Source organism: Phaseolus vulgaris, chromosome 1, assembly GCF_000499845.2.
Source record: "Phaseolus vulgaris cultivar G19833 chromosome 1, P. vulgaris v2.0, whole genome shotgun sequence".
Classification (NCBI taxonomy): Eukaryota; Viridiplantae; Streptophyta; class Magnoliopsida; order Fabales; family Fabaceae; genus Phaseolus; species Phaseolus vulgaris.
The window spans coordinates 2,599,987-2,615,719 of record NC_023759.2 but is presented as its reverse complement, the minus strand read 5'-3'; the positions used below and the strand labels follow the sequence as shown (position 1 = coordinate 2,615,719).

The 15,733-nt window shown below is 29.3% G+C and overlaps 2 protein-coding genes across 4 annotated transcripts; both read right to left on the bottom strand.

Moving 5' to 3' along the window:
- Positions 1-1,807: 1,807 nt before the first annotated feature.
- Positions 1,808-6,142, bottom strand: LOC137816572 (protein WHAT'S THIS FACTOR 1 homolog, chloroplastic). 3 transcript variants are annotated; one of them, XM_068619764.1, is made up of 3 exons: positions 5,875-6,135; positions 3,580-4,954; positions 1,808-2,942 (listed from the first exon to the last, which is right to left on the bottom strand). In XM_068619764.1, the coding sequence occupies exon 2, from the start codon at positions 4,920-4,922 to the stop codon at positions 3,609-3,611; it is 1,314 nt and encodes a 437-aa protein (XP_068475865.1). In that variant the 5' UTR covers positions 4,923-4,954; positions 5,875-6,135; the 3' UTR covers positions 1,808-2,942; positions 3,580-3,608. The 3 variants fall into 3 exon arrangements, with proteins under 3 accessions (XP_068475865.1, XP_068475867.1, XP_068475864.1); XM_068619766.1 differs by having other exon boundaries at positions 1,808-2,929; XM_068619763.1 differs by lacking the exon at positions 1,808-2,942 and having other exon boundaries at positions 3,439-4,954; positions 5,875-6,142.
- A 2,670-nt stretch (positions 6,143-8,812) lies between these two features.
- Positions 8,813-9,358, bottom strand: LOC137816571 (uncharacterized). Its single transcript, XM_068619762.1, has one exon. It carries the CDS (start codon positions 9,240-9,242, stop codon positions 8,949-8,951), a length of 294 nt encoding a protein of 97 aa, XP_068475863.1. The 5' UTR covers positions 9,243-9,358; the 3' UTR covers positions 8,813-8,948.
- Positions 9,359-15,733: the final 6,375 nt, after the last annotated feature.

The window sequence follows — 15,733 nt, the reverse complement described above, 5'->3', positions numbered from 1 at the left end:
TAATAAAATAAATAATATAATTATTCAAAAGTAAGATGTATGTCAAAACGTTCCTATTTTTTTATTAATCATGTAATCGTACTAAGATTCAATCATTCAATCATTTATTTTATTTTTATGGGTATGCTTGGAAAAAAATCATAGAAAGTTGTAGAAGAGATTAAAAAATGGATTTTTTTTTTTTAAGTTGAAATTAGTTTAAATATAAATTAAATAGTAAAATTATTAGTTATTATTTTTATTTCTGATTTATGAATAAGTTTATGCGAATAAATTTGTATTTATTAATATTATTATTATTATTATGTAAGTGGGTAATCTGGCAAGTGATATGGGTGGTTTGATCATCAACAATGAAAGTGAATATGTGATTAGTAACTAAGCAGTTGATGATTAATGTTATCCAAGAGAAGAGAAGGTGTTTCTGCAGAGACATTATAAGAAACCTCAGAACATGTTTTGCAGCCTTGTAATGTCAGAGAGGTCCTCAATGACCTTTTGTTGTTCCATCAAGTCATTGGCTTTTGGGGTCATGTCACACCACAACACAACACTCCTTTTTTTAATCCTTACACACTTTTCTTAGTGGTGTTGCTTCAAAATTCTCAGAATTCTCATTTTCAGATCTTGCTTCAAAATCTTCATTTCTTCAGAGATCATTCTTTCTTTATTTTCATATTTTTTTCATACAATGTGCGTATTCCCATCTCCACGTCGCTTATTTCATACCACAATTTAAATCTTGGACCACTTGGTTAAGGAACACAATTCTCTACAACTTTTAATGTTGGTCCAGAAATTTTAATGTTCTTCTTCTCCTTGACTAATGCTCACGAGAATATGAAAACCTAGTAGTTCTGAAATTTGGTTTTCCAATTATCCCATCTCTATGCTTCTCAATAGAATTGTAAATAGAAGGGGTATTGAAGTTATTTCATATATTTACTTTGCAAAGCATTGCGTGTAAACAAGTTTAGAACAAATAAAATGAACAGATGCAGTAGGAGACTGCTTGAAGAAAGCTGACAACATTAATGGATCACTTTCAGCTAGGGTATTGTTTAAATTGTGAATACATTCATGTTTGATATTAGTTGAAATACACTTACAAATTACAATCATGAATGTAAGAAGCACTTATTAACGAAGTAATGCAGGATGATGATAATCTATTGAGAGGTGATATATGCCAAATCAGGGTAATATCTCTTCTACCATGATCAGTCCTTTCTTTCTACCTTCCAAATTTGTAAACACATTATTGGCTTCTTCTACTTGTACTGCTACCCAATGAGAATGCAACCTCTAACTTACAGCAGAAGCAACATAACTTATGGCATATGAATATAAGTGGTCCTATCATGTAAAACAAGAAGACCAAGCTTATATGAAAATTTCAAAACATACATTACCCAGAAACAAAAGATTGAGTAAACAATTAATAGTAGCTGCAAGTCTGCCATTTGAAGTGTTATTCTATATAAAATGAGTAAACAATTAATAATACAGTAGCCTCCAAACAAGATAAATATGTCGTTTAAATAAGCAAAAAAACAAGTCCCATTTTGTACCTTGTAGTTTCTGCAGTTCTTTTCTCTCTTTAAAGTGGACAAGTCAACCTCACATTCTTTAATTTTGTTCTTCAAACTTATTGCCCGTTTCTTCAAAACTGCGTTCTGTTGAGCTTCATCCACAAAATTCTCTGACGCTCAAATTTTGAAAACCAGAGTAATGGCTACCTCATTCTGATGAGGTTCACTATAAAATTAACTGATAATTAAGAAGATTTTAGAGATTCAAAACGAGATTAACATAATGAATACAGATTCTATTATAACATCATACTCCAGATTACTATTGCCAAAAAGTAGAAGATGTACAACTTAAGCAATTTGAGAGTGCCTACTCTCCCAGTAAACACTACAACAACCTTTTCCCACTCTAACAACCTCCTATTTGCTCTACTTGTCACAGTTGAGTTACTTACAAAGTGTACCCGTATCTCTATCCTTATCGTTACTCTTCTGTCTTTGTACAGAGTTTCTAAATAAGGGGTCACATATCACTTCAACACTGCCATTCGTCAGTTATAGCAAAGGCTTGCAAGGAACATAGAATGATCAGAAATTCTATGTGCGTGCGGGTAGTCTATAATATCTTTAAGTCCATCTGATAGAGTTACACCTTTTAAAGGAAGGTTGGACAAGAAACTAAGAACAGTCAAAAGGCAAAGGCTGCATTGAAACAAACGTGAATCACAACCCCTTTGAGCCATGAGCCCAATCATCTTGCCAGCCACCGCATACATGCAATGCAGCATCCACCATAACCATTGCCAGGTTGATTAGATTTATGTTTTATAGTCATGACAATTCTCATGGAGTTTTCACTCTCCTAATCCAACTTCAAGTTTCTTGAGGAATGGAATCCCCTTGTTCATTGAAATTAATATTTCTTTCAGATTATGCGTTACCTCCCTCCTCAGGCTGATAAAAAAAATGTTACCTTCTAAGGAATAACTCCATTATTCCTCATCTCACCAAAAGTCTTGAAAGCATATTCAACTGCCTTTGTAAAGTGACTCAATGGCCGCTGTATAGGTAAAATATCATCCCATCTTCCACCATATCCTTCCACATTTGTACAACCACTCGAAGGAGTGAATTTCTTTTGCAAAGACAACACAAAGTTAAAGACAGTAGCAGAGAGAATTGTCCCCTTTTCTTTTTATAGCAGAATAAAAAGACAACATAACCTTCTGGCGTCCCCAACTGGCATACGAAGAAAGCATGGTACTACAAGCAACTCCATCTTGATCACAATCCACATCAAGCATCTCCAAGAAGATCTCTTCGGTCTGTTTCAGCTTTCCAACTTGCCCATATAAGCACTACACTATTCTGTAGACACTTGGTCTGTAGCTCAGCTCCTGACGCATCAAACTATCAATACACTGTATCAATCTCTATATTGAGGAGGAAAACAACAATATAAAATGAAATATTCATGCCATGTAATACACCCACTAGGTTCACAAATATTTTCTTAAAAAAACACCTTATTTTGAAGATGTTTCAAAGAAAATATTTAATAACACTCTTCATCCTTTACTGTTTAGTCATTTCTCGAATTTAGTCCCCCCACCCCCAATTGTTTTTGTCAAAATTGGTTTTCACTATTTTATCTTCTATTTTTTGTCTATCTTTTAACCTACATCCAATACTTAATAGTAAAGTTGATGTGGCAGTAGATTGAGGAGGTGGGTGAGTTGTACAATGTCTCATCAGGATTTTCTTTAAATATGGAAGTCAAGTTAACATGTAGATTGAAATTGCACTACTAAAATAATGGTTGACCAAATTCCAAGAACGGAGACCAAATTCGACCAAACCAAACATCAGCAACACCATACAGACAATTTGAAATCTACTTCCAATGAAAGTCAAAAGTAATCCTCAAAATTTAATGCATTAAGGTATACAATTGCATGCTCCCAAGAGTTTGATGTTACATCAAGGAATACAATCCTCAAAATTGAAACAATTATATATTTGCACTGAAATTGGAACACACTCTGACCTCATGAAACTTTCAAATTTTCGATATGTTCAGCCAATCTCTCCAACATCCATCTCAAGATCATCCCAAAGTAAAGGATCCTTGTAATCCAAGGTACCAGTTTGATCAATCTGCACATGCAGCTCCCCCATTTCAGAATCATGCTGGTCCAAAACCAAACTATCATCACACTCCATATCAGACCCCTCACTACAAACCTCAAACTTCTTCTTCCTCCCTCTGTAACCCACAAGTCCTAGAACCTTCTCCTTCCACAGCACCAAGGGACATTTCTCAATGAGCTCAGAACCCTCATAAGCCTCAGTCAAAAACACACTAAACCTCTTCCCCCTCTCTGACACATAGAAGATCCCACAATGCTTGAGCAGAAGCCTCATCAACTTCTGAGGCATCACAAGCTCCCAACGAAAGTGAGTAAGGTGATCAGTGACCAGCCTCTTCTCAATAGTGAAACTAAGCAGTTCATGCATAACAGCAACGGCCCTTTTATCAAACTCCAAAGAACCAGCCTTAAGTCCACGGGCGTCTGCATAGGGAGACAAATAAGACATCTCCTGAAAATGCTGAATCTTTTCAGCGTAGTACCGATATACCCTCTTATAATTTGAAGGAAACTTCAAAGGGAACGGAATTGAAAGCACGCCAGGTAATTCACTTGCACTTGCACTTGCACTTGCACTTCCAGTTACTCCTCTCACCACCTTCTTCTCCAACTCAGTAATTGCCCATTCAGGATTTGACGACACAAGCTCCAAAAACTCAATCCCATCAAGTGTTTTCACCACCTTAAAATGTTGAGGATAATTGTGCACCCAATCGACTCTAAAATCCCAGGACAACCCAAAATCTCTTCTAAAGTGAGCAATCTTTTCTAGGGGAAGACGTTTCTCCACTGACATCATGAGAAACCTCGTAACGTATTCTGCAGCCTTGTCAGCATGGTCCTCGATAACCCTTTGTTGTTGTTCCATCAAGTCCTCGGCTTTTGGGGTCATGCCGCACCATAGGACCCCCTTTTGGTCCTTGTGGAGTTCAAAGAGTTTGGGGGTTTTGCGAAGGAAATCAGAGATTCGGTGGGGCTTGGGGAGGTTGATTTGCCTGCGGTGGTTTTCGAGGGAGCGAACAGGAATAACCATTTCGGGCTCCTGCTTCAAAAGCTCCATTAAGTAAATGATTTTGGAGACTATCTTCCATTTCTCGGTTGCGACTTCAAGGTCGTGAACCCTTTTCTTCTGGCTCCTATCTTGGACCCTCCTGCTGCTCGTCATCCATCGGATCAGAAACTCACTGTGGTAACAGTAACGACCCCTTGTTCTTCCTAACCACCAATTGCCCATCACCATCACTAATCCAACCTACTTCTCAATGTTGCTATCTGCAATTTCATAGATCAGCATCTAGCATAAGTTAAATTACCCAATAATAAACAAAAAGAAACCATACTAACAACGTACTGCATGAAACTGCATTTCACATAGTGAAAAAGGTGTTTATGGTCTAGCCTTTGAACTAGGAAAAGGGTCACTATAATTGTGCAGTCAAATACCCGGTCTATATCAATAACGATTTTGACATTTTCTACTTGGAAGGTTGTTTTGTCTAAGAGATGTGAAAAGAGAACTTTAGTTTAAAACCAAAGAAATTGAATTTTTTGTGATATTTCAAAACAAATTATCAGAACTATCATTTTATAATTATGAAAGATCAATCAAATACCTTTAAACTAAAGTTGAATGGCCTTTACATTATTGATTTTGTTGAGATCGCGAGACTCTAAAAAGACACAGTACTAAGCCAGTTGGAGAGAGTAAACAAAATCAATCAAAAACAACTTGGAAAGTTCATTCTACAACCACCAAGCCAAAAGTCCTGCAATCACTATCATCCTTATCGTCTCCCCCATCATAACACAAAACCAGCCAAAAATATAGAAGAAAATGAAGCAAAAAACAGAGTCATAAAAAGAAAGAAGCAAAGAACAAAATCCCAAACCCCAATCCTAAAACCAAGCATAAAAACAAAGCAAAAAAAAATATATACTGTCACAATCATAGTTATCAAACTCGAGTGTTAACTCGTAAAAACGTACGAGTTTACGTTACCACACTGGTTTCCTGAGTTGAATCGTAAACAAACTCGTTTTTGGAGCAGAATCGGTGGGGTCGTCGTGAACTCGGCAAGCTTTGCCTAACTCGCGAGCTTGCAATGGAGTTGGCGAGTTCGGAGGAGTATTTTTTTAAACAAAAACGACGACATTGATTGTCGTTTCACGTGCGAAAATAAACAAAAACTCACCGCGATAAGGGTTGCTTCTTCTCCTCCCCTACTGCCCTCGGATTAGGGTTCCTTCTTCTCCTCGCGAAAGGCTCTCTCTGTTCGTGAGGAGCAGTCGTTCTCTCTGTTGGCTACGCCGTCGTTGTTGCCGCAATTCATGACGCCATTGTCGTTCCGGTCATTGGCGCGGTGGTGCGCGGTGGTTCTCTTCTCAGGTCACGACATCGTTGTCGTTCCTACCGCCACCGTAGTTCGTGCTCTGCTCTTTGTACAAATAGAATTAGGCAGTAGTAGTTTATTTTATTGTTATATAATATGATTTTTAATCAGTTCACTCCTTAGCTTAATTATTTAATAGGCAGTAATGGTAGTTTAATTATTTAATAATCATACAATATGGTTTTTTAATTTTGTGATTGGAAATTGAAATTAAGAGTAGTTCAAGCATGATCTTACTGAAGAAAATAGAGAGGATTGTGTGGTTGATTCATGGATCAAATTCTACTTTTAGTTTTGTAAATCTTAAAATAAATGTATGTTTTATAATTAAATATTTATTATTCAATTAATTATTAATATGTAAATATTTATGTTTTATGAATCTATGTGATTTATGTGATTGATTGGAATGTATTCATAAACAAAGTACTCAGTATTCAATTTCATTCAATTTAATGGATGAACGAGTTTTAGTATTCTTCAAATGTTCAATAGATTATTTTTAATTTCAAAATATTTTATTTATTATGAATTTAATTACTTTGAAATGATAATTTATTTTCAAAAGATTTGTTGGATTATGACGGTCACTTATTTTCAAGTGACTTTGGATTACTACTTTCATATGACTTTCAATGATGATTGTTTATTTTCAAGAAATTTTGTATAATTTTTATTTGGTTTGATATGTTATAATGAATTTGTAGAATTTTCATTCACATACAACATCAATTTTCAACTTCATACTTTGAGATAACATTATTATAGTCAACAATCACATCTAATGTATTGTCCAGTTTAGAATTCCAAGTTTTCATTCACATACAACATCAATTTTCAACTTGATACGTTGAGATAATATTATTATAGTCAACAATCGCATCTAATATCTAATATATTGTCCACTTTAAAATTTGGAATTGTACTGTAATTTTGTTCTTAAAAAACATTTCCAAAAGTTAAAAAAAAATATATTTAAACTGTCATCAGAACAAAAGATATAATAAATTTCTCTTAAATATTATCATCATTCTTCCTAAATCATTATATAAAAATTAATTTTAAAGACAAAAAATAATTAATTGTTATATTGACTAAATTATATACTATTTTAAAGACAAAAAAATTATTAGTATTTAAATTAATTTATATTATTGATAAATAATTTATAAATTGGTATTTAATTAACTTTTAAAGTTTTAATTACTAACCAATTTAAAAATATTTATCAATAATAATTAATTTATGGATATTTTTTTTAGTATCTAAAATAGTATATCATTTAGTCAATATAATAATTAATTATTTTTTATCTATAAGATTGATATTAATTTAATAATTTTTTTTAGTGTATTAATTAAATAGTGAGGCTTTGTATTTTTTTATTGGATGAGCTATGGTTTCAATTTTTGGCTTTTATATATGGAAATGCATATTTGTAACGGAAAAATGCATATTTGTAAATAATAGCCTTAATTCTTCAACTTTCTTTCTATTAATAATAATCATATAACATTAACAACCTTCATAAATAATAACTAGTAAAATATATAACCTTTAAGTGTTTTTAAAATTAACTCAACATATAATATTTAATCAAAATTATTGTATTAATCAAGAGTGTTCATTAGGTTAAATAATAGAATGACTCAATTTAATCTAAATAAATTGAACTTCTGATTTTCTTTATGGAATCAAATGAGTTAGATAACGAAATTGTACGTGTTAAATTCGAGACCCAACATAATCCAACCAAAATTTCCAAATAATAATAAAAACAATATAACTACTATTTAACCTATTCAATTATTCTATTACCTAAATCTATATTTTTAAAATATTAAATTATTCAATTCTTTTCAAATATGACATAATATAGTCTTTTAAAAAAATGTTAAACTTTATTATTAATGTTGGATAGAATGTAATTTTTTAATCAATCAACACAAACTTTATTTCACATCACAACAACACATCAAATTAACTCCAACTACGTTCAATCATCATCAAACCCTACCTTCTTCACGTGCTTTCCTAATTTTTCTTTAATTTTTTCTTTTCTTTTTCTGAACACAGTTTGAAAATTAAGATAAATATTGAAACATATATTATTTTAGAATTTAAATACAAACACTTTCGAATATTATTATTTTAATATTTTATATTTAATTCTAAATTTTCCTTTAAATAATGTGTTCCTACAATTGGTTTAATAATAAAGAAATGGAATTGAGCAATAATTTTCACTTCCTCTGACGCAAATTCACTTTTTTCTGGGATTTCGTATCACTTTTGTGATGGAAAAAAAGTAAAAGAAACTTTACCCATTGAAACATGGCTATGATCATCACCAAGAAGACCACATCATTGAATATCATGAACATGGGAGGGACACAAAAACACAGCAACAGCTTTTTTTTTCATACAAAAAAATATTTCAAAGCAACTTTAATCTTTTGGCATTACCCTTAAAGCTTTTCTTCAAGTTTATCTCATCACAAATCAAAACTCAAAACCCTAATAGCAATAGTAATGTTCCAAATTTGATCATGAGTTTTTCAAAAAATTTGACATCCTTCTACCATTTTCTTTTCATCAATCTACTTAACTTTTTGGTTTAATAAAATTCAATCAAATGTTGATGAGAAACCCTAGAAATCAACCAAGCTTACAATAACATTTTTTTTTGCCATCAAACTCAGATCATCTTAGAACACTTTCTGTGTATATTCAAAAGCAATGAATGGAAAAAAGTGTTCATTTTCATTCACAATGCTGAAATTACATAACTCCAAGAACTCCATCACACTATATTATAAAACATCAACACTTACCAAGAAAAGAGAGACGTTGACTTTCACTGTAACAAGAAACTGTTAACTTTTCTTTCCTTTCACTTTCCTTTTACCGGTGGTGGTGGCGGCGGCGCGGTGGCGGAGGTTTCCGTCGTTGAGGATCAACGGCATGTCGTCGTTGGCCTCATCGACGTCTTCTTGGGTGGCAATTCTGATGCAGCAGTGTTCCAAGGAGGCAAAGAAAGCTGTGGTGACACCATTGATGAACCACATGGCCACCCCATCAGGTTTTCCGCAACCTCTGCCCTTGCTTTCACCACCGTTTTCGGCGGTGTTTGTTGATCGGAGAGTGAAGAAGTTGGTGGTGGCTGCCATGGTTACGGTTGAAATGGCCACAGCCAGAATAAGACGGTGAAGGTTTTGGTAGCTAATGAACTATTGCTAGGTTTAGCCATAGCTATGTAATTTGATTATATATATGAACATTCACAAAATTAAAAAAAAAAAATCTTAATTGCAATCTTAAATAGCCTTTTTCATTCCCCCAATGAGGTTTGATTTAACAATTTTCATTTATTTAATGTTAGTTTAATTGTGTTAGTTAGATTTTATCATAAGTTTTTGTTTCATCTAAATATCACAATTCTATGAATTTAATTCCTCAATCACTTTGAATTTGTTGATGTCACATTGATTAATGATAAGTTAAATAAGCACAGAAAATAGGGTAATGATATATTAATAACACATATTTTTTATATAATCACGTAGCAATTTTCAATACTATTATTTTAGAATTTTAAATTTATCTTTTATTATATATATTTAGTTTTCTAAAAAACATATCACATTAATAATTATATACAATAATTTTCAAAACATTATTTTCCAAAAACCTTAAAAATAATAAAAAATTGGATGTGAATGACATTTATTTATTGTTTTATTGTAGTGATGGTTATGTATTAAAGGAGAAACAAACAATAGTGCTAATTGAAGTAATGGGCCTGCAAGCCATGGGAAGGGCCCAGTAATAATTGGTTCAGAATATTGCTTGCAAAGTGATGGCAAAAGAAAAAACCACCATTGTTTTTACATTTTAATAATGGCTAAACAAAAGAGAAAAAAAGAGTGAAGGATAAGGTTTAATGAGATTAGGTTGGATTTTGTTTAGAAAAATTCCTAAATTCAATTAAATGATCAAGTTTGGGTATATTTCAACAAAATATTCACTTGAACAACTCAATCTAAAATGATAAGTTTGATTTCTTTTTATAAAATTCATATTAAACAATATCAGTATATGAAAAATAGTATCAAAAAATGAAACTAACACATGCTATTATATGAAAATTAACATAAAATTAAAAAAGAAAAAAGAAAACAAAAATATGAGATGGTAAGTTTGATTCTTCATTAATTAAGCTTTAATTACACACTATTTGTCATTCAACCAAATACTATTTTTATGTATTATAATAAAAATGTCTTAGAGATTAAAAAATTAAAAATTAGTAATTAAAACTTGATAGCTAAATTAAAATCAATTTAAAAAATATTTACTAATAATAAAAAATATTTTAAATATTAATAATGTTTTCAGTCTTTAAAACAATATTTAATTTAATTAATATAGTTATTAATTATTTTTTAAAATTAATTTTTATTTAATAGTTTTCTTACAAAACAATTTGTTATAAGGTGTAAGTATAAAATGTCTAATTATTTAGCCATCTTGTTGAAATAGAACAATACTAAAATAATAATAATAATAACATATCTTATGAAAGAGTTTGTAAATTACATACTCCAAAACCAAGATTAAGATTTATTATTTTTTTTGTTAAATTATGGTAATGATGTGATATTGGGATGAGAATGATTGGTGATAGGTGTTAGAAACTGGTTTTATGATAACCTAATTTGAGGTGTGTAGGTGAAGTTGTAGATGCCATTGAATGTAGTATACTTTATGCACACTTCATCATTGCCTTTCTTTCTGTATTAGCTCTTCAACCTTCTCCATTACTTCATGCTTATTATAATCAACCATACCTAAACTATAACATGGTAAATTGAAAGTGACAACCATGACACAAAAAAAAAATGATTATGGTGTTAGCATTAAAGTAGTTAATAGTACACAAAACTATAATGCATTAAGACCCTTTAGAAATCATATGATGAAATAATTACTTTTATATATATATATATATATATATATATATATAACCATTAAAAAAACTCATTAAATAAAAACTATTTTAGAAAAAATAACTAATCATTAAATCATTAAAAAGATTCATTAAATAAAAAATCTTTATCAATAATAAAAAATAATTTAAATATTAAAAAAAATAGTCTATAAAATAATATCTATAAAATTAATTTCTACTTAATAATTTTTCCATAAATTTTTCATTCCTTTTTCAGACTATAGGACATTAAAAGAACCTATAAAGACATTCCCCCATTTAAAAGGTCATGTACATTTTTTTATTTAATGGTTTCATTTTTCAAGTTTAGAAGTGCGATTCATTAAAATATGTAGTTTTCAATAATATTAAGTTGGTAAAAAAATATTAAAAGAGTGTTAGAGAAAGTGTTGTTGCATCTATGGAAACAAGAGAATTGAATAATTTGAGTTTGAAGGTTACACTTATCATAACATTTTTTGTGTGTAAAATAATACTTATTTTTTAATAAAAAAAATCGTATGTTTTTAGCTTTTTTTCGTTTTGATTTTTAGGACATCAGAAGCTAAAAATAATTTTAAATAGGATTAAATATAAAATTAGTTGTTTTTTAAAAGAATTATAAACAAATATATATTAACTTAATTTTTTTAAATCTATAATAAATAATTACAATATTATTGCAAAAGTACACTTCTCTTTGACGAAGAAAATCCACCCCAGTCCATTGAGTCCTACAAAAAATTGCTGGTGGGGCTTATAAACTAACGGGTTTCGACTCAAAAAGCCCAATTTGACATTCAGTTTGGGTTTAGGGTTTATACTTCCTGCACCTTCGTGTTTTCTTCCTACACCTCAATTCTTTTGAAAAGGCCGAAAATACCCATTGACAAAATCCAAAATTCTATTGCAAATGTCACTTTTTGAAAGGTGTAGTCCTATCCCCTTTAAAATGGCATCCTTATCTATTCAATTAATACACATTTAAAAAGTTTAATTTTTCATTTTCACCAAATTTTAACAATATTTAACATTAATCTCCAAATAGACGACATGAAAATGGTCAAACTAAATCCACCATAGTCAAGTATGTACATAAAGAATGAAAGAAAAAAATACACGTATTTCAAAAATTCATAAAAGTTGAAGATAATAATTAATGTATACACATTAGTCAAATACATAATATTCAACTTGACAATTCAAAATTTAATAAAATAATTCATGCTATATTATTTATAAATTAAATTTCAAAGAAGTAAAGTTTACTTATAAATTATGTATAATACAACCAATTTGATATTAAATAATGTAGTAATATAAAATTTTATTTGTGATATAGTTAATACAATTTTCTAGTAATCAATTGAATATAACTTTCTGGTAAGACAATTCTATAGATATATACCCAAAATATCTAATTTAATTTTAAATAAAAGTCGTGTTAGCCAGTGCTTTAAGAATACTGATTACAAAATTCAAAAAACTATTTTTATCAAAAAATTAAAAATATTTTTAATAGAATTTTTATATTTTAGATATTTTAATTCTTATCGTAACGTTTAGAGAAACTATAGAAAACGTGTGGCACATTAAATAACTAATGGAAACATTAAATTAATGACGCATGCATTTACATCTTAGAAACTTGTGAGCAAATTGGGAAGGGTAAGAGAGCAAGTACCTATGAGCCAATTAAATGTTTGTAACTAGAAGAGAAAAATGAGAAAAAAAAATTGTAAATGTAAAAATAAAAAGAAATTTTGAAATTGTAATTTCTCCATATACTAAAACTAATGAACTAATCTAAAAATTCTCTTATATAATATATCTATTTTTTTAATTTATGTATAATTTAATTTTAGTTGTAGGAGAAAGTCAAATTTGTTTTCCCTTTTAGAAGAGCTTATAGAGAAACTCGTTCAAATGTATTATTTTAAATGAGCTAATTTTAACTAATAAAAAATATGTTTATTTTTTTCTTGATTTTTTCTAGAAGTTCTTATGTAATAGTTTGTCTAAATGGACATTATATTTTTTATATATTATATTTTTAGTATCTTATATTTTTTTTATAATGAAGACTTAGTATATAATTATTTTGATGATCTATACAAATATTTGAATGAGTATTATTATTATTATTATTATTATTATTATTATTATTATTGTAATAAATGTATTACATCAAATATTCTTAGTTGTTTACACAAAATTTTGCTATTAACTTAATTTGGGAATATTTAATTTTTTAAAATATCTTTTTAAAATTTGAATAAAAACACTTTTGATGAACTAAAAAATAGTATAAATTAATTATTTTGAGATTCTCGATCTAAAGAAAAATAATGACCCGCGTGTAATTGATTATGGTAAGAAAATAATAAGTTATATTAAGATATGGTTCATGAGTTGCATGTAATTGATTATGGTAAGCAGATAATATATAAATTATATTAAGATATATTGATTATTTAGTGTATTCTAAATATATCATTGGCACATGTATTCCATTATTACTTGAAATGATGAACTAATTTATTTTTTATTTGAAAATAATATAATTGATTATCACTTAATAATAATTGATTAACTCTGCTTTTTAAAGAAAACATTCAAGTTTCTTCTCAAGGTGAAAGCACACAAGAGAATGCAGATTACATGTCTTGTGAAAAAAATACTTAAGATTTCTCCTGGATTTTTTTTTTTACTTTTAGAATAATATTTTTTTTTAAATTATGAAAAAGAATTATTAAATAAAGTGACATCAACAATTTTTTTTCACACAATTTTCTTCTTGCTTTTACTCTCAATTATTCACAACTCATTTGTTCTCATTATTATTTTCAATCTTATAACTGGTTTGATGTGTTGTGTAGAAGATTTCTAGACATAATTATCTTTTTTACTTTAATTGTGTTGCATATTATTTATGGAAAGACTATATGTCTTTGAAGAATGTTGAACAATTCATATCAGATTAATTTGGATTACAAATTGAGAGTAAATACAGAAAACAATTGAATCAATATAAAATTATATATTTTAAACAAAAATAATATGTTTTTTTATAAAATTAAACATTAATTTTTTTGATACAATTAAGCTATAATGATCTACTATCCCTTCAAACATCTCTACTCTTGTTTAAGAGACTTTGCTTAGATGATTATTGTGACAATTAAGCAATATTTCTTAAAATGACAATAAGCATATTGTTTGTCTTAACTGAACAATGATATCTTACTCACGTGTAAAGGAAAGTTTAACATGTTGAAGAGACTATAACTTTTTTAATGACTTTTGTGACACTTTTATTCATACATTTTATGACACATGATTTTATAGATGAACAATTGACATTGTTCTCGTGTAAGGGTAGGAGCCTAAAGAACTATTGAGAGGATATGTCTTCTTCCTTTCTATCGATTGGTCGCACTACTCTCCGACTTCCTCCCTTGTTCCTTCCTAGCCTCGGCTCTCGGTCTCCTGGTGATTCCCGAATGGGGGGTATTTGTAGAAGGCACTTTGACGCTCAAGTCAACAAAAGGGTTCGACACTCGGTTGTCAGAGTACATATTGTAGATAATGACGTATCTGACCCTTAGTGGACCTTCTTTGTTGGACCAAATTAGGGAGTTGGACCGTGCTTAGGGCTACATTACCTAACTCCTAATCACGAATTAGCTTTGCTAACATTGGTTGAGCGTAATTGCACTTGAGCTATCGGTCGGCCCGTCGGACGTGGACCTTGATTATACTCAGTCGACCTAATGATGGAGTCTGAAACGTTGCATCCATCGTACGGTCCTCACCAGTACAAAAATCGTAACAATTTGTCACTAATACAATTTTATAACAATATTTGTGATAAAGTATTTAATGACGACATGTAACAAAAATTAAATCGCATAATTTCCTACTCTTCGATAATTTATCTGTAATCACTTTTATTTCAAATACTTTGTAATAAATATATTATTAAATGTTTTTTTAATTATTTATAGAAATAAAAATGTTAGGTGAAATCAAAATAATTTGAGAAATAATATATAAAGAATATTCATTAAAAAAAATATTAAATAGGGACTAATTCTAGAGATTTAAATAATTAGTTATTATTTGACTAAATTAGATATCATTTTATAAACTAAATAAATTGTTGGTATCTAAAGTATTTCCTGTTATTAATAAAAAATTATAAAATAGTTTATGATATCTAAACATTATCTACCAAGGTTTTAACTACTTACTACCTTGTGTTCCAAATTAGTCTTTATTAGTCTTCTATAGACTAATTTATGATTTAAAATTATTAATAGCTAAAATTTTGATAACTAATTTTGATACCAATTCATAAATTTTTCTTGTAGTCTCTATAATAGTATCTAATTTAGTCGGTGACTAACTATTTTTTGTCTCTAAATTTGATTATTATTTAATTATTTTCTTGTAGGGAGTGTGAAAAAATTGTAACTAAAAAAATAAAGAACAAAAATATAGAAAAGGAAAAAAAAATAAAGTAAACTATGGAAAATGAAATTATGAGTTTTCTTTATTGTTTTAAATGTTTAAAAGTTTTAATGTTTATAATATAATAAATCCAGGTATTTATATAGTATACAAATTTAAACTACCTTTATTGTGCAAATTTGTTTATATTTACCTAAT